Genomic DNA, 27,282 nt, shown 5'->3' on the forward strand with positions numbered 1-27,282 from the left:
TGTAAACAACCGGAGTCCCTTTGGACTGTCCTACTGGAACGAAAATTCCAAAGGGAATCGATTAAGTAACTTATTTGGAATAAGAATTCGCATTGCAGTGCAATGTGAATTGCAGCTGGAACCCATTGGAGAGTCAATTAGGACTGTCTAATGGAACCTATTGAGTGCCATTGGATTCATTTGGGATTTCGATAGGTGTAATGTATTTTCCTTTTTTTTTTTTTTGGCTGTGTACATTCTCCACTGGATTCAGCTCTCACTTTTCCAAACTCAATCCGCCATCAACACCATCGTTTCTTTTTATATGTTTACAAATCGTTATTTTGAGCCCTGCGAGGGATTATAGGTCTGTGCAGGTGGGCCTGTGCAGCAAGGTGAACATCGTGCACGTGATAAAGCTCAGTGACGAAACGAATAATTATCTAAAGTTAACCAATTTTTTCTTAACTTCCGATTTCAAAAACTAATATGAGATCAAGAAATTTAAGGCTGTCAATATAAAAGCTGAATTCAATTTTAATTTCTTTTATCGACCGTACATTTTGAGATATTTTTAGGTCGGAAAGTTGGCTTCCCGCAAATCCTTAAAATGGTGTAGCTGAACGTAAAATAATAAGGGAGTAATTACTCATTGACATCCACCCAACCGCAGCCATACGGATAAAAAGGAAGGCTGTATTGCTTTCTCAGAAACTTCGTTGTTAAAGAGAAATTAATCCTGGTCAGGGGAACGAAGCCCGGGACCACAGCCTTTCCGGGGCAGTCGCTCTACCAACTGAGCTAACCAGGCCGGTCAGCAGATCAGATGATCGAGCGAAAGTGAATTGATCAATAACTCGAAGTGGGAACGGTGTTGATCGAATATTTAGGGGAATACCCCAAAGGGGAGCAGGTTTGTAATAAGGGTGGTGGTGGTGGTGGTGGTGCACGTGGAGGGGAAACTTTATTTCCAGCAGATACAGACAAGCGACCCGAATGGTCGCCCCCCGCTTAAACGACGGCCTCTATCCCTTGGGCAACTAGCAGCGGCGTTTTCAGCCAGCTGGAAGTAATTATTCATTGACCCAAGCGCAGCCCCGAGCCAGGACGAATTTCTCTTAAACAAGGAATTTTCGAAAAAGCGATTTAGCTTTCCTTTGTAGCCGCATGGCTGCGCTTGGGTGGATGTGAATGAGTAATATTACTCCCTTATTACAAAACCTACTCCACCTAAATATTCGATTAACGTAAAATCACTTTAACTGCTTCCACGGCGTAAAACACACCAATGGCTTTCGTATTCGTTGTATAAGAAATGTAAGCGATGCCGTTATAAATGTATGCATTGTGAAAAGCCACATTTATGAGCTAAGCATGCCTATTTTTGAAGTTAAATATTTCGAACTGCATTGCGAAGTTAAAGAAAATTTAGAAACTAGACTCAGCTTTTCTGCTGACGGCTTTCAATAAAATCAAAAGTAAAAAAAAGATATGATTGATTAATTTTATTTAATTAACTTTTTCAGCACTGTGCTCTACAATGTGAATAATGTCCGCTTTGTGCTGACAGCATGCACCGATGTATATCTCTCGCAGGGTTCAAAATAATGATATGTAAACAATAAAAAAATTGTGGGGGTTTAAGCATGGCTTGAACCTAGTGATAAAGCGAAAGCTGTGAGCGTTGCAGCGAAATTTTCGGCGGACGGACACCTGGATTTAATGTGCCGCCGTCACAATGTTCGAACGGACCTTCTGTCCTAGAAACTAGCTGCTGTCGTTCGCCTCTACAAACTGCTGAGTTATCTGTCTTCTTCTTCTTCTTATACTTCTCCTCCTCCTCCTTCTTCTTCTTATCATTATTATTATTATTATTATTATTATTATTATTATTATTATTATTATTATTATTATTATTATTATTATTATTATTATTATTTACACTTTTTATTCTTCCTTTTCTTCTTTTTTCTCTTCTTTTCTTTCTTATTCTACTTCTTTCCTCCTCCAACTCCTGGTCCAGCTTTCGGTCTATACAACGTGACAGTTGCTAGGCAACGGTCACGTGGCACGGTGCCATGCCGACGGCATGAAAACCTAGCGCAGTATAGCTTTCGCTACAAAAGTCACGCACCCGGTATTTTAGATGCATGTTCATGTCAGTAACACCCCTACTTTCATTCATATCGCATGGACGTGTGCGCATAAACCGCACCCCCTAGAGGCGCCCGATTAGGTGTTGGAGCAGTGGGAGGTTCGGCTGACTATATAGCCCCATCCCGGCGCCATATCGCCATATCTACATGCGTCGGCCGAAGCCACCGAGGTGCTTGACTGCAAACTCCACCTGTGCTGAAATCAGTTTTTCGTCCCCGAATAAATGGTAGTTCCTTCACTCCTAATTGGTATGATCAAACCACAGAGTTTCTTACTAAAACTCTACAAACTCTATAGACCTTTGAATAAAGAGTTCTAGACCCGTATCCTGAGTTTACGTCGTTATCGAAGTGTCGCTATCTCACGTGACCTCGGGTTATCTGATTGGTCGAAACACCGGAACCGGGTGTTGCCACTATGGAGCCGGAAGAGGTGGGAACATGTTCCGGCGTTTCCACCAATCAGATGGCTCGAGGTCGGGGAGACATCGACCCTTTCGATACGACGATGCAAACTCGGAATACGGGCCCTGGTCTGCTACAGTGTCTTTTCTGGTTCCCGCTGTACCTTGATCCCTGGATTGATTACGTATTATATATCAAACCTCGTTGATGCGTTCTTAAAAAATGCGGGGAAACGTATGACCCGAACCGCCTGATTTTGAGAGATTTAACTGTTGAATGAGCTACAAATTTAGGCATTTAAAATTGAGACTCACTGCATAATGGATTTCACCGGACGGTCTGTACAGGAATCAGATCGATTATATTATTTGCCGACAGAGATGGAGAAGCGCTATACAAGCAGTAAAAACAAGGCCTGGGGCCGATTGTGGCACCGATCATCAGCTTCTTGTTGCCAAAATTAAGCTTCGATTGAGGAAAACGCAGAAAACTAGAAGGCCTTTCAGGTATGATCTGGATCAGATTCCATTAGAATATGCTGTGGAAGTGAGGAATCGGTTTCAAGAATTAGATCTAGAAGACAAAGAGCCCGAAGAGATGTGGACTGATGTTCGTGATATAATACAAGAAGTTGCTACTAAGGTAGTTCCAAAGCAAAAGAAATGCAAAAAAGCAAACTGGTTATCTGAAGAGGCTTTGCAAATAGCTGAGGAAAGGAGGATGGCAAAAGGTATGGGGGAAAGAGAAAGATACAAGGTTCTCAATGCGGATTTTCAGAAAATAGCAAGGAGAGATAAGAATGCCTTCCTGAACATACAGTGTCGAGCAGTTGAGGACAACAGCCAATTAAGGAACACAAGAGCTCTGTATAAGACAATCAAAGATATCAAAGGAAGCTTCTGTGCTAAGCTGGGCGTGATAAAGGACAAACAAGGCAAGGACCTCACTGAAGCCTCAGAGATAAAGAAGAGGTGGCAGGAATACACAGAAGAACTGTACAAGAAGGACCCGGATGTGCAAACCCAACATAGGACGGTTGTGATTATTGATCTCGAGCCGGGCATCCTGAAGAGTGAAGTTGAATGGGCCTTAGCCAGCCTTGCTAAGAACAAAGCTAGCGGAATTGATGGTATTCCAGCTGAGTTGCTTCAAAACCTCAACCACGACGCTGTTAACACACTGCATACATTATGTCAAAAGATTTGGACAACCCTGCAGTGGCCACAGGATTGGAGGAGGTCAGTTTACATCCCCATTCCAAAGAAAGGCAGTGCCAAAGATTGTTCCAACTACCGCACGATCGCGCTTATTTCGCATGCTAGCAAGGTGATGTTAAAAATCCTGCAAGGTAGGCTGCAGCAGTATGTGGATCGGGAGCTTCCGGACGTGCAAGCTGGGTTTCGCAAGGTCAGAGGAACTAGAGACCAAATTGCCAACCTTCGCTGGATCATGGAAAAAGCAAGAGAGTTCCAGAAACCCATTTACTTCTGCTTTATTGATTATGCGAAAGCGTTTGACTGCGTAGATCACAGTAGATTGTGGCAAGCTCTCCAAGAGATGGGAGTTCCAATTCACCTCATCTGTCTCCTCAGGAACCTTTATGAAGGGCAAGAGGCCACAGTCAGAACTGGGCATGGTCTTACTGATTGGTTTCCGATTGAGAAAGGGGTGAGGCAAGGCTGCATACTGTCGCCCTGCCTATTTAACCTATATGCAGAGTGCATCATGAGGAAGGCCGGTCTGGACGAGTCATCAGCTGGAGTGAAGATTGCTGGAAAACGTATCAACAACCTTAGATATGCAGATGATACCACTTTAATGGCAGAAAGTGAAGTGGAACTCAAGAGACTTCTGATGCGCGTACAAGAAGAGAGTGAGAAGTTTGGGCTTAAACTGAACATTAAAAAGACGAAGATCATGGCGTCTTGCCCTATCAAGTCCTGGAGCATGAATGGACAAGAAGTGGAAGCTGTGACAGATTTTCTGTTCTTGGGAGCCAAGATTACCTCGGAAGGAGACTGCAGCCATGAAATTAGGAGACGCCTGCTTCTGGGAAAGAGAGCAATGGTTAGCCTTGACCGCCTAGTAAAGAGCAGAGACATTAGTCTGTCTCTCCATGGTCTTTCCAGTTGTGATGTATGGATGCGAGAGTTGGACTGTGAAAAAGGCTGACCGCCGAAGAATTGACGCGTTTGAATTGTGGTGCTGGCGAAGACTCTTAAGAGTTCCTTGGACTGCCAGAAGATCAAATCAGTCGATATTGTCGACCATAAACCCTGACTGCTCATTGGAGGGTCAAATTCTAAAGTTAAAGCTCAGCTACTTTGGTCATCTGATGAGAAGAGAGGACTCGCTGGAGAAAGATTTGATGTTGGGAAAGGTTGAGGGTCGCCGGAGAAGGGGTAGGCAGCGAACGCGATGGTTAGATGGCATTCTCGAGGCATTGCAGATGAAGCTATGTGATGTTAAGAAGATAGTGAGAGACCGGAAAGCGTGGCGTGACATGGTCCATAGGGTCACGAAGAGTCGGACACGACTGAACGCCTGAACTGAACTGCATAAAAGTGTAGGTTAGCATTTATAGGCATTCAGTATGAACAGCTCCTTTTTTAGCTCTCGCAGAACTGAGTCCTTATATGCGCTGTCCTAAGTGTGGAAGGGACTCAGTGGCAAATTCGGTTCGTAGCAGGCAACGAGAAGCCGGAATCACTTCCTTGGTTGTTTTCGAATGCTTCACCCCTTCACATTACTGACATGTGGAAAAGCCATCGCGATAACTTACAGCCGTCGAGTTTTTGCTCAGGCGGCGTCCTCCAGACCCGGCCCACTCGTATGCAAGCGAATAGCCGTAATTATCAAATGGTTCACCCACATACCCCCAAGGCACCGCAAAGAAGCCACTGCTTTTCTAGTGTTTCCGCGCGAATGGGTGCCTTGTATGTTGCCTTTTTTTTTGATGTTTCGCCCCTTTGCACCTAGGCACTGCAGAAAAGCAACTGTGGAGGGTGAGCGCCGCTTGGCATGTGGCGAGTGCGCGTTAGCACATTTCCGCTGAAGACGCAAAACGTATCATACGCCACAATTTGTCGATATTTCGAAATTAGTAACCGGGAAATTGAGTTATCCGGGAACGTATTAACAGGGAGAACTGGGGAGATATCGTACTGCCCGCAATTTTGAGAGTATGAAACGGGAGATCGTATGAACCAGGATCGTGTTAACGAGATTCAACTGTACAAGGTAGACTGGTTAGCTTTTTTTCCCCCTTAATGTTTTAACCTACGCCTTCTCTCCACATAACCCAAGTAATTAAGGTACAGGTGCGGCCATAATATTACGGAGCAGGCGTCCGGTGTTTGAAATTTTATCACGCCTTTTGCAGAGAATATTTGATGGTTATTTGGATTCATACCCGAGCGCACCAGTGGCATGCATTTATGTATGTATAAGGTGTCTCCTTATATTCGCTATATTAAGAGTGATTAAAGATTTTATTGTCGGGGCATGCCCCGTATTAATATGACCGGGATTGTACATGACCGAACTTTCTAAAAGAAATCTCAACGTCAGTGCAGGCAATACTAAATGGGGAGAACCGCTGCAGTGTTCTACGTGAAACGTAGGAGCTTTTAGAACTCTATAGCTAACTGTGGCGTGGAAGCAGACGACAGCTTGCCGCTTCTTCTGCTGCAGCCGCTCGGCGCGCGCCGTGACGTAGCAGCACCCGCTGCAGCTGGCGGCGATCGGCGGCCGAACGAGCCTCCGAACATGCTCCGTACGCTCGCGACACGAGAAAATGACGTCACAGCTCGGTGATGCTCGGGCCGCCGGCGGTCGACCCGGGTTGACATTCGAACACGGCCAACGTATGTGTAAATTCCCAGCGGTTATTACTTTCTCCGTTCATCTCGCTGTCGCGCACCTTATTTTGGCTGTATGAATCAGCGGCTCTGACAAGTACGTCTGAATCCTTTCCGTACTGTGGCGAGCGCTTGTAGCCGTTGCTGCTCGAGCGAACCGAGACGTCAAGGTCTCATTTTGCGTACGTGCGACTCTGATGGCATCGCGTGATTGTGCGCGCAGGCTTGCTTTTTCTTTATTGCTGTTCGATGCATCTGTTCACGAACGCTTCACGATGTAGGAAGTCGGTGGTGGTTTGTAGTCATCAATAAGCGATTACCGCGCAAGTGCCATTATTTGCTCCTTGCGTTTCGGTTTGGGAATCCCGCTCGAGTTTCGCGCAACGGCGCCGTTTGTGTCAAGGCGGCAGAGCTCATCGTTTGGCAGATATTACCCTGGTTGCTGCTCTGTATAATCTTTGGCGAGTGTTTAGGTTTTACGTGAAGTTTTGAGTCATGCCCGTGCGCAGCACGCCGCAAAGTGCTGTTGATTGGTTTCTTTTTCATCTGAAATGTGTGCGTTTTCATGGTCACGCATGGCTTGCAGACATCAGTCCGGCACTAGGCATGGCCTTCCTGCGCGGATTTCTGGACAACCTGAGGTCCAGTCGCATGGAGCCAGAGCCTAACAAGGTGTGTGCATTGCGTCACATTATCACGTGATTGTTCATGACAGTATGGGTCGAGCGAACTCCAGGTCGACCCTGTCATTCAGCTAACCCGCGCAATGTTTAATCAGTGTTGTGCTTTAGCATTGGAGTAGGGGGTTCCAAAAGAACGAGGACATGCTTGATTTAAATACCAAGAACTGTTGTGCAGTCTCATGACCTCGTAGACATTCGAGTTGAACAGCTAGCGAGCACCTATAGCTATTTCTAATATGCAAACTGGATATCACAGACAAACTTGTCTGTTGAACTGCGGTATACCATCCACAATTCTCGTCAAAATCTCGTCAAAAGAAGAGACCTCTACCATGATTACATCAAGTAGTAGTGAAGTGTTTACATAGTACTCTGCTGAGACAGTCAAACGGTTTAGCACTTACTTTCATTCGCTGTGATCATTTGCTGTGTGCTTAATGCAAGTTCAATGCAAGAAAAGCACAAATGCTTCACCACATGATCCACTAACCTAAGGCTTGCGCATTGTTGCCAAATTGCTATGCTCTCTTTTCAAATAAGTCGGCACATTTCACAATCAGACTGACAACAAAGCTGTCTGATGGGTCAACTTTATGCTAAAGTACAGCTTATATGCACAAATGCTTCTGCTCGTCCCGCTATGGTATCTCGGTGGTTGGAGTGCTTGGCCACTAAGTCCAGAGGCCTGGGTTTTACCTATTCTGGGGTGGTTGCATTTCAGTTGAGCCGAAATTCAAGGCATCCATGTACTTTGCAATGTCAGTGCACATTAAAGAACCCCAAATAATTGAAGTTATTCGCAGTCCTCCACTACGGCATCCCTCACAGCCAGAGTCTCTTTGGCATTTTAAACCCATAAACCAAACCAAACCACACTAGTTTCTGCTGGGTTGTGCTGGTCTCCCAAAAGCAATTCAGTGGTCATTACACTTGGCGCACATAAGCAACAAGAAAAGCAGATGCTGAATAAAAAGGCTCATAATGGTACAAAGTAATCTTTACTGGGTACCACTGCGACCTTATGTGGCGTGGTGAAGAGGCTGGAATGCTTGTGAGATCTGCGGTCATGCCTTAGTGAGGTTGAGGGGCATGCATCAGTCCATATGCCAATCGTATAGAAGACACAATCCTAACATCCTAAGGAGAAGGGAGTGATACTAGCAATACAGAAGTGCTACCACGGGAGCTGACTGAAAAGGAGCGAGGAAATGAAAGGCTGAAAGCTCAGCGAGCGTCCCAGACACCCGAACAACGAGAAGAACGTCTCGCTAAACGACGCAGCAAAGCCGAGTCTGAAATGCCTAAAGCATAACCATAAGCTAAACCGTAAGCATATCCATGAGTTAGACCGTAAGCATATCCATAGCCTTAATCATAAAGCATAACCATAAACTAAACCGTAAGCATATCCATAGCCTTAATCATAAAGCATATCCATAAGCTAAACCATAAGCATCACCGAAGCCTTTCTTGGCCCATGGGTTGCAGAAATGCTCACAGGAAATGTTCACAGGAAATGTTCACACGAACTTGCGCTTAAAAAAACAAAAAAACGGCTCCACCGGGAATCAAAGCACTACCCCTCCGATCCCCAGCCAAGTGTGCAAACCACTACTTTGTGTCGGTCTTCTTCTTTTCTTTTATTAAACAAAATGCTCTTATTTACATACATATGTGCAAGGCTGCTACTAGGCCAGAGCCGAGAGCACATATTACTTAACATGTTAACATCGCCTTAAAGAACCGGGATTATTTCATGAGAAACTGATCGCAATACTCCTTGTCTGGTGTGAGGAGGACAGTAGTAATCAAGTGATGATGCAGTAAGTGATAATAATAGTGAGGATAGTAGCAGTGATGAAGACGGTGCAGTTAGTGATAATGATAACGATGGTAGTAGCAATGACAATGATAGTTCATTTAGTTGATAATGACTAAGAGCAGAAAACTTTTTCTTTTATTTTTCATTGCTTGAGAGGAGTCAGTGAAGCCACCACCAGGAAACACAACAACAAGGGAACATTTGTAACAAGCCATCAACAAACTGGCCATCTGAAAAAAGGCCCAAAAAATAACTTTGTGAAGCATATGTACATGTGGTAACACTAAACATCTTTTATGCATAGTGGAGCTTGAGAAAAATAAGGGAAAGCATTTTGTTGTATTTCAAGACTAACACATTCTTTTCCATCCTGCCCCACTGCAATGGCTCGGTAGTTCAGAAACTTGACAGATGAACCCAAGCACGCGAGATTAAATCGAGCCACTTTACTATGAAGGCGAAAAGCAAGGCTCCTGTGTGCTATGCGATACTGGTGCGCATTAAGGAACCCCGGGTATTCAAAATTTCAGGAGTCCTCCAATATGGCGTTTCTCATACCCAGAGTTGCTTTGGGCTGTTAAACTTCAAAAACCAAACCAAACCAGTCTTTTCCATCCCAAGTTTCTCTTAGGATAGGATGCAGTTCTAGATTTTTCTGCTTATCTCTCTGGTCCAAAAGGAAGGAATTATTGTAGGCGAACTAGCGTTAAAATCTTCTATTTAAAGCAGAGTGAGACTGTTTAGTCAAGAAAAGAAAAACTTCGATATTTTACAAATCATTGATAGAAAACATCGCCTTAGCATCCAGGAAATATTATGCACTTATGTATTTGCGACTTCAAAAATGTTTTCTTGATTGTTTTTCATGGTGATTTCTAGCAAAAATGCGGGAGTTTTCGTAGGATTTTATTTACACTTAGCTTGTTTTGCAAAAAAATGTCAGTATTAGATTCAGCAACCTTCTGATGGAACATTTCTTTAGCTTTTAGAAATATATATTACACTTGGATATTCACGAACTCGAAAACACTTTCTTTAGACTTTTTCATGATCATGAGCAGAAAGTTAGGAAACAAAATTTTGCACAGATTTTTAAAATCGGTGCATTTTATATGATCTCAGCTAGAATTGGCAACCTTTGTCGATTTTTCTGGTAAGAAAAAATTGATGAAGTCTAATTTCAAAGCACTGAAATAAAAAAAAATACCAAAATCTATATTTACTATATATTTAGAAAAATTACTGGTGCAAGTACAAGTGACCTGAGTAAAAACTACAGTGACAACATCTGTCACAAATTAGAAACTTAGGTTTTATAACTGGTAAAAAATATCAATAAAAATATCCCATCTACAATTAAGTACACTGTGTGATGTACAATGTGTGCTGTGCCTGTGCGATGTCAGTGCACATTAAAGAACCCCAGGAGGTCGAAATTTCCGGAGCCCTCCACTACGGCATCCCTCATAGCCTGAGTTGCTTTGGGATGTTATGTAAACCAAACCAAAGCAGATGCCAATACTTGGTAATAAATTAGTTTATTTAGAGCGACTCTTGTGCAATTCAAAGTGCATAACAGAGAGATGGAAAACGCGTGTACGCCTTACGACATTCTTTTGTCTGTTTCTTGTGTTCTGCATCATACCATTGCTATGCAAGGCAGCTGGTCGAGAGATGGTTTATCACACACAACTTTAATTCAAGTCAGGTTTAGAACATTGACATCAGTTAACTTAGTCGTTAGACAGTCTTGGTGCCAGACACCTCAGGTCTTGAGAGTCTACAGCCACCCAGTTGGTTACATTTATAACCAGCCAATAACCAGTTTATCCAAGAAAAATGCCTCGGAAACTGTGTGAACTTTACCAGTAATGTCCTGAAGGAATTCTTCTTCGGCATGCAAAGTAAGTGAAGCGGTTTAAGCATCCAATATTTAGCTTACTCACTTTCCACAATTCCTCTTGATCTCCTATGCTCTCCCTGAACCTGTGCTTCAAAGGGTATTGCTGCACCTAGCAAAACTGCAAGCCAAGGCAAACTGGTTGCCACTGCTGCTGCAGCTAACAAAAAGATTACGTTCAAAGCAGGCTGTAGAAGTGTTAATACATTAATATTGCATTATTTTAAAACAGGTGCAGGAAAAATAAATCGAAACCTCCCACCTTTTTATTACCTCTCCATGGTCATAGTAGACAGTAACAATCATTTCAGCATCTTTGATCCAACAAGCTTGACAGTGATGTAATTCACTTTTGCAACCCATGCACAGCGCAAATTTGGTTGCTTGTGCGCCCAGTGCTCCGACCGGTGCACAGGTCCACAGGTGCCTTTGGTGTTCCTCTACACCTGATGAGATTTTTGTGTGGTGCGCCAATGCACAGACACTAGTTGGTTTGGTTTATGGGGTTTAACATCTAGGTGATGAAGGACACCATAAACGCGGCAGTTCCTGCTTGCGAGATTGTGCTTTGTGTGCATTGCGCTCACATAAAAAAAACAGCGTTCACTTGTGGTGGCATCATGAATACCAGCTAACGCTCTGAACAGGCAGGGTTAGGAAGAAGAAGAATTGGGGAGAAAGATGCAGAATGGGGGTCGGCTCTTAATCTCTGCTACCTGTGGAGAGGGAAGGGAGGCATAAGGAAGAGGGCGAGAGTTCTTGGCTACAACACAGCATAGTGGAAAGCACAGTGGCATAATGCAAGATAGCACTGCGCAGGCAGAATGGTGCGGCACTCTCCACTGCCCCGATTCAGAAGGGATACCAGTAGCATATCTGTCTGTGGTGTGCAAAATGAAGGGGGAGTGCCGCACTAGAGAGAAGTGTCAAGAAAATGTGAGAGATATGATGCAACAAGGCTGAGTGACTTTAAAATGAATGCCAACACCAACAAAAGTGGCACGTAGATGTGCATGAACAATGGTTGACATTCATGCAATGCATGATGAAAACAATGTCATTTAAATGAATGCTACACACACACCCATGACATCTATTGTTGGGTTCTCGCATCGCATAGAATAGAGTAAACATATTGGGAGTTGTTTGTTTCCTTAGATGTCCTGTACAATAAGCACATAGTGAGAAAGCACTGTAAAAGTTTGCAGCTGTAAGCACGTTGTCGATATTGGCTGCTACATTACAGAATCATGATTGGCAGCTGTGTTGAAAATATCTGAGTAGAGGTAAATATGCAAATGTTAACAAATAAGGCTAATTTGCCACTATAAAAAGATAAAACAACAAATACTGCTCTAGCTCGGTTAATAAATGGCCAGTGCAATATTTATGCCTTTTGATGTCCAAAGTTATTTCACCAGATGCAGTACCAAACCAGTTCCAGTTCTAAAATTATTTTAAAAAATGTATCTTGCATAATCATCAAAATCTGGCATTCTTTATCTATTTAGTTCTGTACAGTATATATTTTGAGATCTATTCACTTCTGTACAGTATACATTTTGTGAGATGTGTCGAATTGTGAGGTTATGTGTAGTTATTGCCTCTGATTGTTGGAGAAATCTGTAGTGGGCAACGTTTCCTGTCTCTTATGTGGCTGCTGATGCGTTATAATCAGGTTTAATGATCATTTTCTGTGTGGAACCCTAGGATCACCTCCGTGCAAAACCAACCTACTGTTGAAACCTGAAACATATGCTGTACAATCTTAACTAGAGAAAATCTAGCAGTGTCTAGCCTGCACCTGATTCAACAAATGTTTGTACGTTAGCAGTGATACTTTTTAATGATGAACTGTTCTCACCTGGTCAAAGATTTTGCTTCTGGGTTGCTGTGGGCACAATATGCTAATGCTGTCACTGCATGTTGTTGATATCAAAGTTCGTTCTAATAAAAAAAATCAATACGATGGTTACCACTGTGTAATATGAGATTTAACAATTGCCCGATGTGAAGAATATAACATTGTTCATTCACTTTAACTTGTATTGTTTGCTAGAGTGCATGTGGTAGCACTTTGTTCATACCACTCAGCATGACTCATAACAGTGACATCATGCATGACTTCAGAACATACTAATTAACATGGCGTGGTTACGCAGAACCAGGAAATGTGCAATTAACAGCTATCACTGTATAATGACAGAGCAGTATTCCATGATGCGAACACGTGCTCTAATAGCATCCCTTGTAACCTCAGATATTGTTACGCACATGTGGCACACAGGTGCTGGAGGTGAAACCGGACGAGTATGCCCTCTGCAACATCTTGGCACGAGAGGACTCCCTGGTGCTGTACCAGTACCCGCCCAGCACACCTGTCACAGAGGACTCGGCCAATTACGACGTAGTGCTGCACAAGGACGTGACGCGGTCGCCACATGCAGCGTTCAGCCTACTGCGCACGCGGGACCAGGTGGCGGCCGAGATGTGCTTCCTGCTGCTCAAGGACAAGCTGCCCCTGATGCTGGAGTGCGTGCCAGACGTGCTCACCAAGGAGCTGGTGCAGGAGGTGGTGCAACTGGTGCGCTCCAACCCCACCTGGACACTGGCACACCTGGCCGCCCATCTGGGCCTCGTCGAGTGCTTCAAGAATGCCCGCGTGGCCGCGTAAGAAAGCACCAATGGATACCTAGGGCTCCGCAGTGACTCCTTTTGCCTTTGAAGCACAAGCTGCACAACCGGAACAACGCCTTTGTTCCTTACATAGTTTAATATAAGTCCCTGGTTTTAATTTTTTAATTGGTTCACAGGAAAGGAAAGGCGCCGTATCTGTCACACTTGTTCTGTGGACACTGAATCGTGGGGTAGAGGAAGGGAGGAAGGGGGAGGGAAAGTGGAAAGAGAGAAAGTGGAGAAAGTGGGATCTTTAACGTTGCAGTTCATACATTTCTTGTTATCAGTGGCAGAAGTAGGGGATTTTTTTTTTTTTTTTTTTAATTTTAATAGGTTTCCCAGGTATGCTATGTTACAAGAAGTGCCCATAGATGGGCAGCAGCTACATCAGCGAAGGAGGGGAATAACTGCTCCTAAGCTGGCTTGCTAGGCGGAGTTATTCGACACTCCACCGCCATAGCTTTAATTTCATTCCCAAGAAAAGTTGTCTCAGAGTTTGGTAAAATAAAACTCAACCCCTTCAAGCACTAAATACTTAACACGTTGGGAAAATTTTCAGAACATTTAATTTTCTAATGATCGGGGCATGATTTTGCGCTGGATAAACTTTCACCCTTTCTGGTGAATAAGCACGCAGTTGTTATCGGATCCTCCTGTCCACTCTGTCTGTGGCTGAATTGTGCTTTCGAGGTCCGAGTTATGTTACTTATTCTGAACCATTGCTTCCATAAGCTGTTACGGGAATTTTCGAGTGCTTGTGCTTGCAAAACTACAAAATATTACATATTAATACTCTCCAGAGTGGTGAAAGATGTCGCCAGAATGCAAAGGTTCCATTCTAAAATGGATTTCTGTGGTCATTTTGCATGTCTGGCTTGAGACAGTTGTGCAGACATTAAATACTGAATGCATCTATAAAAGGTGACAGAGAACTTGAAGAGTTTAAGGAAACAGAAGTCTGTTAGTGATCCACAGGGTCCTGTACTACTCCTTTAACCAGTTGCTGCAGGAAGTAAAAGCAACATTTGAATGTTTTGCTCTATTTAATAGGTCGCAGGCGCTAAAGTCCTTTCACTTATAATTTAGTGTTGTGATTAGGGTTTTGTCTGGGCAGCAATAAAGGCTGAATTCTAGCTACTTTGGCCGCATTTTAATGGAAGCAGAATATAGAAACACCCGTGGGCTGTGCTATGTTGTGCCCGTTAAGGAATCCGAATTTGTAGAAATTAATCTAGAAGCCTCCACTAGGCATCTCCACATCCTATTTATCACTCTGGGTCGTTAACCCACACATATTACACCGCAGCATACCAATCTATTTTTTCAGACTTTTCAGACACTCTACACAAAATTTGCTAATGCTGTTCGAATATTCTTTTTCTATATGAAGTTTTCTTTGTAACACATCTCTGCATTCTTATTCATGTTCTTCAAATTTTTTTTCTATGTTGCTAAACTGTGCAGGCAGCGCTTGAATGTGGCCAGGTAGACCAGTTTTCAGGCTTCATTTTAGTTCTCCATGGTACTTGTGGCTTTGAAGAAGTATTCAATGAATGCACATTCCTTGAAACGTCTGTCCAGCATGCCGCAGATTTCAATATAGTGGAATATATTTTATGATCACTGCCATTGGTGTATGGGCTCAACTGTGTTCAAAGTATCATGTTGGCATATATAATGTTTGTGCGGCCTGCACGTACGAGAGGAATTCACGTGGTCGAATAGAAGAGCTTCCAATAGTAATTATCAGCTTAAGATTGGAGCAAGAAATGCTCCAGTGCGTAGACACGAGGAGATTGCAATGGCTTTGCAAGCCACAGTTGTATCCGTTCTGTCACCTTTTAACCCTGTAATTCCTTGCGTGCCAGCTGGGACGCAGATTATACATAAATATGAAGTCTTCATTTGATCTCGCACTTGAATAATTGAGCAATTGCTCATTAGCATATTCTCTCAAGTAGCCCCAGAAATGCAGTTAAACCACTAATAGCCAACATAATACTCAACATAGTACAGATAACCTCTCGAAAACATAATATAAAATTCTGCTGGGTACCCAGTCATGTTGGGATAAGGGGAAATGAGAGAGCAGACACATGTGCTGCTCAAGCCAAATCCATAAAAATAAAACATGAGAGCATACCTTACCGGGATTGCATAAGGTTGGTGCGGAGCAAACTAAGCGCTAGATAGCAAGCTGCTTGGGCAAATAGCAAACAACAAGCTACATTCTGTAAAGCCCTTTTTAGAGGAATGGAAATCGTGCCGACATCAAGAACGTTTTATCGAAGTTATTTTATGTCGTCTATGCATAGGACACACACACATAAACTTCGTTAAAACGTCAAGTTGGTCTAGTTGGTAATTTCTTGTTGGAATCATTTTGTAGCGGTAAGAACACGGACACAAAGAACACGAAACACAAGGGACACCCGGTTTGTCTAGCGGGTGTCCCTTGTGTTTCGTGTTCTTTGTGTCCGTGTTTTTACCGCTACAAAATGATTCCAACATCACATATAATTTCCTCTTGACAAAAAAAAGACAAACCAGTGTGTGAAATGTGTGGTGATGAGCTCACAATCAGTTACATTTTAATCTCATGCCCGCTACTTGAGAATCTTAGGAAAATTTTTACTGTATTTTATAATGAACAGATTACATTTCATTCCGCATTGCTTTTAGGGAAACAAGCAATCATCAATCTTTCATTTGCTTATACATTTCTTAACAAAGCCAATGTTTTAAATCAGTAATGAGCACCATAACTCTAGGAACTTCACATAGCAAGTCATCTAACCTAGTGTCTGGCACATCATAGCCAAAGTTGCTTTTGCACCATAAAATCCCATATAACTAACTACTACGAGGGAAAGCTACCCAGCTTTCATAGAAGCTTGTAAGCTAAGAAAAATTTATTGTGGTCGGGTTATCTAATGGAGATGCAGGAGGCGCGCTGAGAGTTTAATTCATGCAAAAGCTAATTTTGACGTAAAGCAGCTGGAAATTTGATTTCATAATGCTGCGTTGGCCAGTGCCGGCACAATTTTAAATTTCACTTAGATTCACTCCGTGGGGGTTTCACTTAGATTCACTCTGTGGGGGAGCATATTTTCATGGAGCTTGATTGTCTCGAGATATTCAGAAATCATCAAAATTTGATAGAGCCTAATTATGTTGTAATGCATTCATATTTCTGTTACTAAATCTCCTGGTCTTCTACATATGCAATGAAGGTTTCATTTTTGACGAGATCTTCGAAGCTGATAACTTTTATCTGAAAATTTTTATGTCCGGGCATTATGAGGTTCAGTGCTCTTTTGAAAGCTAAACATTTTGACAGATTTGCCTGTCTGGTTGGGTTGATAACTAAGTGAAACTTGAAATTTCCCCAATCAACACTTTATTTTACAAAACCCGATGTTTTGGAGCCGGCTCTGTTCCTTCTTCAGCTGCACGCAGCCCCGCGTCATGCACCCTTGAAGAAGGAGCCGAGCCAGCTCCGAAACGTCGGGTTTTGTAAAATAAAAAAGTGTTGGTTGGAGAAATTTCAAGTTTCACTTAGAACTCTTTTGATATGGCAAACGTAAGATGTAAATGTATTCTTAGTTTATTGTGCTCGTACCCACTCTGGCATTTTGAAAGGAGAACTAGCCTGTGTGAAATATGCTGCGAGTCCTGTGATGATACATAACACTAATCGAACAGTCCAGCAGCCATCTTTATATGTGTGCTAGTATTGCGAAGACTAACCTAGTGCGTTTGCAAGCTGTTACCTTTGAACCTAGTGCATGAAACTTTTAATTAATTGCGTGTCAGTAACAAGTTTTAATTTGCACTGGTTCGAATGTGTACAGAAAGTAGACAGCAATTGCTTCAGGTTTAAAAAAAAATAGATTTTTTTTAAACCTGAACCAATTTTTTTTCCGGAAAACATCAGCCGCCATTTTGGCGGAAATCTGTCTCGTCATGGTAAGAAACGGCCACTGACCGTAGTCAAAAATAGACATTTTGTGAGTGACTTCAGATTGTGACCTTCAGATTTATCCTGACTTTCAGTGACCTTCAGATTTATCCAGGGATAGGAGACCTGATGCATGCCCGTTGCTAGAACTGCTAATCACCAGACCGCATCAGAAACATTGAATATGAGCAGAGGTACCTTTGCATGCATCTGTGTCTTGTCATTATGTCATTATGACACGACCAGTCATGTCTCCCTGATCGTGAACAAGAAGTAGTGTTTGTGTCCCTGCCCTGTGCAGGCAAATATCGGAGGCGGCTCAAGACACCCTGGCCACACCCCTGCACGTGGCAGTGCGGGCCCAGAAGCTCAACTCTGTCCAGGTGCTGATGGCCATGGACGCCCCGCTCAGCCTCACCGACCACAATGGCGACACCATCTACCATGCTGCCGCCGTCACCACCAAGGAGCTCATCAAGGTGAGGAGGTGCCCACTTTGAATGCTTTTTAAGCGTGTCATGCGGAGCAGTGAAAGTATGGAATGAAAATAATGGTCTGCCAGTATTTTGTCATTAGGTGTTTCTGCACTGCACAAATGTAAATAAACTGGTGATTCGGTTAAAGAAAGTGCAATTGGTTAGCAAATTGTTATTATTTTCAACATCTGAGCATAAAACTGCACACAGGTCTTGCAAGTGCATGCAATAAATATGTATCAACCAAGACGGCAGTTTTGACCACTTCAGTTCTAGACAGTTATGATGCTGGGCCTCTTGCATCTCTAGTGGCTGGAATTTTGATCTTGCTGCATTAACTATGAAAGTTCGGTATTGTGGTAACATGAGAAGTTGTTGCACATTTCGGACCATAAATGAAAACTGTTGACATTTTTACAGTGTGTGCAGTACACAATGCACAAGGTTTTACAACCTTAACCACTCTTGCAAAAACAGGAGGTGCCCCACTCTTTCGCTTTTCATTGCCCCGTTACCATATCTAATGAGCGATCGCTCACAGAATGGCAGGCCCATTAAATTAGAGGCCTCGGGAGGAGGGAACTGCTCATGTGAAGACCACATTTCCTTTCCATGCACTGTAATTCAGTTCACTACCAAGGCAGGCACACTTCGTTAACAAATTTTTCTGCGACCCGCAGTGGTTTGAGAAAGAAAACAAAAATTTGGATCCAGTCGGGAAACAGTCGGCACAGTGGAGGCAAAAATGATTTCCTCCAATTGTCTGCAAATGTCCACTCATCCTTTGAACATTGTTTTGTTTCTACGACTGTAAAAGGAAGTTGCAAAAAGTCCGCGATTGTTTTTGTTGCATTCAGGTCTTCAGTTACTGTGTGAATACATTTCATGAAGACTTGAAAGGACAATTTGCAACGGAAATCGGATTGAGCAATAAATATATGTAGATGAAGTCACCTTGCAAATGCTTACACTTAACCCCCCCCGTCCAACTGCTGTCATTCAAATTTGTAAACTTGGGCAGAAATTTTGTGATTGCATTGATAATATGACTGTGGCAGCAGCTGCTACGATCTTTGCCGCTATCTTTGCATTTAGTATATATGTAAATGTGCTCACATGGTGGGGAGAGTCCGAGGCACTTGCCTTTTCCCTCTCGTCGCCCCTCCCTGCATGTATCTGCTGCTTGCAGCTGTATAAATTAAATTGTGCATGCAAGCAACTACCATGATCACACGAGCAACTGTTTGACAGTGAAGGGCATGCTTCACTCATCTTATGTTTTTGTTCTGGTACAACAGCAACTGCTTTTGAGTGTCAGCATAGAGATCACACATTGTGATCTTGGACATTCTGCTCATGGCAGTTTTATGTCATGAAACGGTTGCCTAGTTTGGCTAAATTTCAAGTAACAAAGCACTAGTTAGCAGAGTTTAGCAAAGTGTTTAATTCACGGAGGGGGCACCATTGGGGATGTGAGAGGCTTATTAATACTTAGGAATTGGTTGCATGAAGGGTAATAATATTGAGGCTTAACTTCTTTAGTCCATGTAGTTAGCATGTCCCCTTGTCTTCATAGTCAGGTAGCCGGTGTACAGTTGCAAATACATGGGCACCTGCATTGTTATCCATGTAAACTCTGGTTGTGTAGATGCAAGAGTGTTGTTGCAAAGTGTGGACCCAACACTTTGCCTGGAAAAATGTGATAAGCACACCCTGGAATCTCTTCAGTATCATTATTAAAGTAATAAGCAGTAGCAGCAGCAGCAGTCTAACTAGTCACATGCAGGATAAATGCGTCTCCCATACCTGTTCCATTAGCCCTGTCCTGTGCCATCTGCCGCGGCCGTATATACAATGCTCATTTTAATCGTATATTTGGTGCGTGACAGCCTCAGTTGCTTATGCCCCATAAAAAACCAACAAAACACAACTCTGTATCCTCGAATTCCTTGATGTCATCTACTCATCTTATTGCTGATGCCCATTTCATTTTTTCTCTTTGACTTCATCTAGAACATCATTAACTCATGTTTGTTCCCTGGCCCACTCTGCATGCTTCCTGGCTCTTAACGTTGCGTATGTCATTTTCCTGAGAGAGGTCCAAGGTGGAAGTTGCCCTTTGGTGCAGGCTCTAGGTGTTCGGCCAGCGCCTGTTGCGGTCATCAACCAGGTCAACAATGATGGCTACACCCCGCTCCAGCTCGCGTGCCTCACGGACAAGCCAGAGTGTGTCCGCGAGCTGCTCAAGGAAGGCGCGGATGTCAACTCTGCCTCCGTTAACCTGGCCGATCGAAACAACAGCACCTGGTCAGTACTATGGGGCGTCCCCGAACTGGCACAATGCCACGAGGCATGCTATTTGGGCCATGTCAAGATTGGCATGTTTAAGGAGAGCAAGTCAGCTTCTTAAGTTGATGAGTGCTGTCCAAAGCTCAGTCTACTGCACGTGACTGCTAGCTTCGTCACAGGGACAGTTTCGAAGCGATTGCTTCACTACACAAAGTTAAGTCAAGGTCACTGTGTGCTTACAATGACCTTCAAACAGCTTCAAGGTCAAGTTGAAACTGAAGCCACAACCACTTTGCGCAGCTGTTTCCAACAGAGATCAAGTTCAAGGTCAAAAGTCAACTGACGGGGGAAGCAGCTTAACGTGTGAGCAGCTGCATGGCGAGATCCACGATCGCCAACATCAACCTCGAGTATATATAGAAGCGCGCCGCACGCCTCAGTTGGTGCTATCGCTTTACACTAGGTTTACCCGAAGATAAACCACAGCCAATGTTGTTCATGTTTCCAGCTTCTGTGGTGCTGTTTAACATGAGGGCAGAAAAATGAGGACGACCGAACAATGTTGCCCTTTTAATTCAGCATCACAGACTAATACAGTAGACTCCTGTTAAGATGAACTCAGTTAAGATAGATCTCAGATAACATGAGCAGTATGAGACCATTATTTTGTTTCCCATTGCACTCATGGTAAAAAAAGATCCGCCTAAGCACCATGAAGTAGTTCCAGCTGCCTCATATTTCTGCCCCAACCAGCTGTAAACTTACTATATTAAAATGCCTGAAGTGTGATAGTTTGATTCATACTGTGCTGCACTGTGATGTGGCCTCGTGTGTGTCCATGCATATTGCCCCGTGCCTTGCAACTCATTCATTGAGGGCTCGTTTCTCTGGCTATTTCAGTCTGGGACGAGACCACGTAGAGCAGAATGTCCACAACTTCCAGATAGAGGACATGAAGCACGGTGGCACCCCGCTTCACTGGGCAAAGACCACTCAGGTATGTCCAACAGCTCTTACCCCCTCAACTGTGGCCACACTTTTCACTTGCCTGCCACTGGCCTTGCACAGTACTGTCACGCTCAGTATGACTGCAGCCAGCGAGCATGGGGGTGTAGCGCTTTCTAGATGCACGATGGTGTATCAAGTTGCGAGTGTGAAAACGAAGTGAAAAGGATCCTGCTGCTTTGGCAGTCAGTTGCATCCCCCGCGTCGTCTGCTCAGTGCAGTCTGAAAGCGTAAAGCCTTAACCGCATGGAGTCTTTATTGCGCGCCTAAATCGCACCGCATGTGAAACGCAAGATGCGCTGCCCCCCCCCCCGAATTCGCTACATCACAGGCTCAAAATGCGAACATGATAAATGCCCATGGTAGTGTTGTCACCTAGACATCACACAGGCATCACACAGGTGAACAGTATACACACAGAAACAAAGCACCTTAACTCCTTTCTGCATTAAGGAGTATAGTAATCATGGGCTAGCTTTTTCTGGCATGGATGCTTGCCGGTCAGCTCATTAGTCTGCATTTTTAGTTTGCATGCTTTGCTAATGTAGTGAGCGTTCCTTGTGGGGCAAGCTTGTGGTGTATTGTTGTGTATTTTTCTTTAGAAAGGTCAAAGGCGCAACATAAAATTATACACACACTAGTGTGTGTGTGTATGCATGCTTGAAAAAGGTGCTGGCACTATATATGGTACACTTTGGCAGCGACATTACATAACTTCGACATACACGGCTCCAACACCAATGCCATTTATTCCTTTGCTGTCTACCCTTCTGTACTGTCCGTCCTCCCTGTGTTGTGCCACACCTTATTGCCCTTCCATATTTATTCCCTCGCCCACAAGGTATACCAGTGGCCTCCTGTGACATTGCCCACAACTAGGTCTGTTGTAACGTGGCCAGTCTCGATGAGAGCGCGCTCTTTCCTTTAGGCTTTGTAATCGCTATGGAAGCGATGAGAGCTTTTCCCCTTTAGTTACGCTCTCTGCCACCACTAGGGGCGTAACATCCCCACTGCTCGCTTCCCAATTGCTTCTGTGGTGGTAGGTGATGTGCGCCTTGTGTCATCCTGTCGCCTGCAGGTTTCAGGCCAAGTGCAGTACTGAAACACGTGAACAAAGTTCTTATAACAAAGTTTGCCTGTTAGAACCATCAAAAAGTCAAGTCATTCTTTTTTGTCAAAAGTATGATCATTTAAATATATAACAGATATTACAATCTTAAATGCAAAGGGTGGTATATCGGTCCCATCTCTTGCAAATGTCTCCAAATTCTCGTAGTCTATATCAAACTGACAAGTTCTAGAAGTAAGCTTGGCTAAGGTAAGGTTAGCGTGTTCAGTTTTTTGAAGAATGCCTTTTTTCCTCGTTTGCTGAAAAGCTGTTCTTTCCCAATTTTGTGATCAAAAGTTGTGGCTTGCTCATGTACTGAATCAACCACATCTGTCATAGATGTGGTCGTAAAACTAAATGCATGTGTAATCTTTCAGCCGACTGATACTTTCTGAACGTAAAGCATATTCAAGTTAAAGAGGAGAGTTCAATGCATTGTACAGCTGGAATTTGAAACTATGAATACATTTTTGTTCTTTACTCTGAATCTGTGGAGCACCATGAATTCTCATTAATTCTGCTTTCGGGCTAGCTGAAAACAGCGGTGATTAAGATTTCAGGATCTTTAGTACCAGAACGTCTACTCCTCCGAAGCTTGCCTTGCAAACACTTCAGATTACTTATAATTTGGCACACTTATCAATACCTACCAAAAGGCACACTGCATAGCCTTGTAGCTTTTTGTTTGGGCAAAATATAGGGGGTAGAAAGTATCGACGACATATGTGCGAAGGTTCATGCTAATTATGTGATCTTTGTATAAATTATAAATCGTAAGCGGTGAAAGATGCAAGTTGCAGCTGGTGCGGACAGGGCGGGGATCGAGCGTGCACTCTTCTTGCGCATGAATGGCGGAAGCAGAAGCAGTTCAGTGGCTAACCCACTGAGATGTAGCAAGAAATGGAAACTAGCCTTATTGGGTGGGCCGTAAGAAGTGCGCACCCCCCTCGACACCAGCTGTGGTTGTAGCAGGTGCCTTTGTCACCACGTACTGTTAACATGTCTCCTTCTTTCAGCTTGTGCTCTTGTTCTCTGCCTAGGCTGTGCAGTGTAGCAGAAGCACCGGGCCATGCATTGCTTGCCTACAGCTCTGTTAGTGTGTTCTCCTCTCCTTGATGTGCAGTGCCTGGAGACCATGATAGAGCTGGGTTGCGACTTGGATGCCAAGAACTTCCAGGGCAACACTGCCCTCCACATCATGGTTGCCCGGGGCCGACTCAACTGCGTCATCAGCCTCCTTAGCCACGGGGCCAATGTCAACGCGATCGGAAGCGACGGCGACTCGCCGCTGCATGTGGCTGTTCGGGTGCGTTTCCCTCAGGGCATCGTGAAACAGAAAAGCTGATATGTGGAGCAGCCTTGGAATGCATTGTGCCAGCAATTAGCCTTTTGCATTCCATTGAGTCTGCTAAGGCTGCAATGAGGGAGTGGGTACCACCACAGTGCTAGGCATTCTTGGCAGATCTCACGTAAGCCCAAGGATTGTTTGTCAGGCCTGGTAAAATACATGGTGTTTCTCAAGCTAAACAGAACTCCAGCCTACTCTAGGCTAGTGTAGCTGGTAGCGTCTGTGAGAGGACTGTGATTGAATTAACTGGTGGAATAAATTAAAGGAAAGGAGAAAAACAAACGAACAGCGTAAGTCCCGACTGCATGCTGCTTTACACTCTACAGTACTTTGCAGTTGTAAGCTGCCACAAGTTAAAATGTGCATGACGGAGTATACTCGCATGGCACCGATATGTACAGACTGTTGACAGTGTGCCTCGACAGCACCGAGTGTAGCTGCAACATCAAGAGTGAGCCATAAATGAAGGAGAGGAGGAGGGAAAAAAGGAGAGAGAGGGAGCAAGTCTATTTCTCTCTACTCTCTCTCACAGAGAAAGAGAGACTCTCTCCTCTCCATCTTTATTTCACCTCTCTACCTCGCCTCCCTCTCTCTTTCTCTCAAGAGAGAGTAGGGTGAGAGAGAGAGTCTCTTTTTCTCTCGAGGAATCAAAGGTGTTCCAAGTATCGCAGCAGGGCAGCCAAAATGCTTTCACCTTGCTGCATGCGAGAGTCTCTTTCTCTCTGTGAGAGAGAGTAGAGAGAAAGAGAGACTCCTCTCCATCTTTTTCTCACCTCTCTCCCTCACCTCCCTCTCTCTTTCTCTCAAGAGAGAGTAGAGAAAGAGACTCTCGCATGCAGCGAGGTGAAAACATTTTGGCTGCCCTGCTACGATCCTTGGAACACCTTTGATTTCTTGAGAGAGAAAAAGAGACTCTCTCTCGCCCTACTCTCTTGAGAGAAAGAGAGAGGTAGGCGAGGGAGAGAGGTGAGAAAAAGATGGAGAGGAGAGAGTCTCTCTTTCTCTCTGTGAGAGAGAGTAGAGTAAAATACACTCTCGCTATTTCTCATCACAGACTGTCATTACCTATCAGTAACTATAGCTATCGGTCACTAATACCAGAACCCCACTGATATCCTGCAGAATCTCGCAGACACATCTCGCGCACAGTTTCTGCGCACAGTCTATGGAGAAACCACTCACAAACTGCTAAAATCTTTGTGCTTAATATGGGTGGTGTTGGTTGCATTGGTGCAGTGCACTAGGTGCTGCTTATCGCGCCAGTTGGTCAGAATGGAATCTGAACTGATAGCCATGCTAAGCTGCCTGCACCAGATCAACGCAGAGAGGACATGCTGGATTGGGTGCTTGCTTGCTCAGGGTGTACTAGACAAGAGCTGCGAATGTTGCCACTGTAAGGTGTTCGTAGTTAAAACGGACTCAACTCTGATGTCTGCAACTCCGCGGCAGGGCTGCTGTTGGAAAACTGTGAATTGGTGCGACGCAACATCTGTTCTTGTCTCTCCCGCCGTAGGTAGCGGTCCCCAACCATGAAAACTGGTCTATATTTCTCGAGCAGGTGAGTATGGGATGGGAGGCGTAGCTGCTGCTAGTCTTGGGGAGCTTGTTCCCTCACAGCACATAGCCTCGCCACCTTTACAGCGATAGTGTATCAGTAACCTTTGATCAAGCATGAACCAAAGATTGCTAAATGTTTTTGAAATAATTTGTGCTTGCTTACGCAAAATGCACCGATTAATCAAAGTTCATCACTGTAAGGTAATCAATGAAAGCTCTCTGTTACATTTTTGTTTGAAGGACGACATTGGAAGAGTTGCTGTATGTATACCGGCACACGGGTTGCATTAACTAAAAGAGCTGGAGCGAGAATTTTGAGAATGCAACACGTAACCAGTCGCGATGTGTAGTTACCTGTGTTTGGCATTGAGGCCGGAAATCTAACACTCTGCATATCAGTATAACGTCCTGCATCTCTTTCAAAGGTTAACATGAGGCATGACCACACAGCTCTAGAAACGTTGCTACCATCAGCATCAAATATGGAATGTGAGTGGGATGGCTTTAATATGAATACAAGATCACAAAATTTCTAGCTGTCCTAGAAGACAAATAAGAAGTTTCCTTAACATTTCCTTATAATTGGAGAGAAATTCAAATGGACAAGTATTCGGTTTCCCTAGACTAAAAATTGTCTCATTTCACTGTTTCCTTTTCCATTTTGATACTCGCTATGCATACCTGTCGATGCGTGCATATTATGATGTTGATGTGCACATTCATCATGCGTACATACGTGTGAGGGAAGTTAACCCTAGGGCAATAACAGAGCTGACTTAAACGTCTCAGGTTCAGGCATGCTTTCACTTGTGAGGTGTGTCTAAACAGCAGCACGAAATTTTGGGGGGCCTTCTAACAATATGTGGGAACTTGACTGTCCACACTGGTTTTTGCACGGCCTTGATCAGGTCGTTAAAGGCAACAAGAAGGCTCGCCAAAAGGCAGAGCCTCCTAAGGTAAGAAACTGAATGCGCAGTAAGTAAATGCACCTTTGTCCTGTTCTTCCTTTAGGGACAAATTTTCAGATCTAGGCTGTAAAACCTTTACAATAACAGGGCGCATCACGGTGCATTTCGTAGGCTATCGTGAATCTGTGGTCTGTAAGGAAAACAGTCAATAAGCACAACTGACTGAGAAACACATGCAATATTTTATACCTATTAACATGGCCTCGGCACATCATTTTCTTTTTTGGGTAATTATGTGTAATTTGAGCATATTGGCTGACACAATTTTGTGCAGATAAGCATTTTCTGGTAACTGATGGGAGCTACCCATTGGCATTACACTGTAGAGAGTGATAGTGTAACTTAATGACTTCTTGCACTTGTCATTTTGGTACACCGTATTAACCAACTAACCTGAGGAAAATGCTGAAGCATTTTAATCTTGTGTCACAAGACGTGTATGAGCCAGCCATTCATTATCTTTGGCAGCGTTACAAGGTGACATCATTTGCATTCTCGTGGTCTGCATAATTGACAACACCTTTATGTTCCATGCTTTTTCTTTGGGTGTAATTTCAAACATTTTGTTTTGCAAGTGCTTTGTACCCTTTACCTGCTAAGGAATTTCCCTGGAGTCGGTACCAAATCAGCCTGACCAGTTGTCTCTGCTTTATGTCTGTGAACTGAGCAGTTCATGTACTGCACGTGTTTGAACAAATGGGGCACCATAATGTCTGTGTATTGCATCACACCTCTCTTGACATGTGAGCCTCTGCAAGAATGTAAGTAGCCACCTAGAGCTTGTGCTCTCGATTCGCTGCACATGATATGATGGCGCTCCGAAGCCGAGCAGTGGGCGGCTTGCAGAACAGGCAGGCGCAGCACGCTATGCTCAGTAGTTGGGACTCTGCACTGTACTCTTGTCCTATTTTAGTGTTACTGAAGAAAGTAATAAACCAGCTGTGGGCAGCAAAGATGTGCACATGACTGGATGCAGTCATCCTGAATTTGTGTCACTGCATGTCTTTCAACTTTACATATTATTTTGGTTAACTGAAGCTATTTCCACTGGAAAAATCACAAAATTGGCCGTCTCTGGGGATTGACCTG

General features: G+C 43.8%; 1 protein-coding gene across 6 annotated transcripts in view; it reads left to right on the forward strand.

Moving 5' to 3' along the window:
* The first annotated feature begins 6,300 nt into the window (after window positions 1–6,300).
* iPLA2-VIA (calcium-independent phospholipase A2 VIA) overlaps window positions 6,301–27,282 on the forward strand; it is a 35,278-nt gene continuing 14,296 nt past the window's right edge. The window contains exons 1-8 of one of the 6 annotated variants that reach the window (XM_084604408.1): window positions 6,301–6,406; window positions 6,987–7,072; window positions 13,093–13,475; window positions 17,720–17,921; window positions 20,047–20,225; window positions 21,108–21,204; window positions 23,444–23,626; window positions 25,182–25,226. In XM_084604408.1, coding sequence (XP_084460534.1) covers window positions 6,337–6,406; window positions 6,987–7,072; window positions 13,093–13,475; window positions 17,720–17,921; window positions 20,047–20,225; window positions 21,108–21,204; window positions 23,444–23,626; window positions 25,182–25,226 — 1,245 coding nt within the window. In that variant the 5' untranslated portion in view covers window positions 6,301–6,336. Of the gene's footprint in view, window positions 6,498–6,536; window positions 6,583–6,986; window positions 7,073–13,092; window positions 13,476–17,719; window positions 17,922–20,046; window positions 20,226–21,107; window positions 21,205–23,443; window positions 23,627–25,181; window positions 25,227–27,282 lie in introns of those variants that run through there. The other 5 variants (XM_084604409.1, XM_084604412.1, XM_084604413.1 and 2 more) reach the window with 5 other exon arrangements.

This window comes from Amblyomma maculatum, chromosome 5 (genome assembly GCF_055883805.1).
Source record: "Amblyomma maculatum isolate TAMU_Amacu chromosome 5, ASM5588380v1, whole genome shotgun sequence".
Lineage (NCBI taxonomy): Eukaryota > Metazoa > Arthropoda > Arachnida > Ixodida > Ixodidae > Amblyomma > Amblyomma maculatum.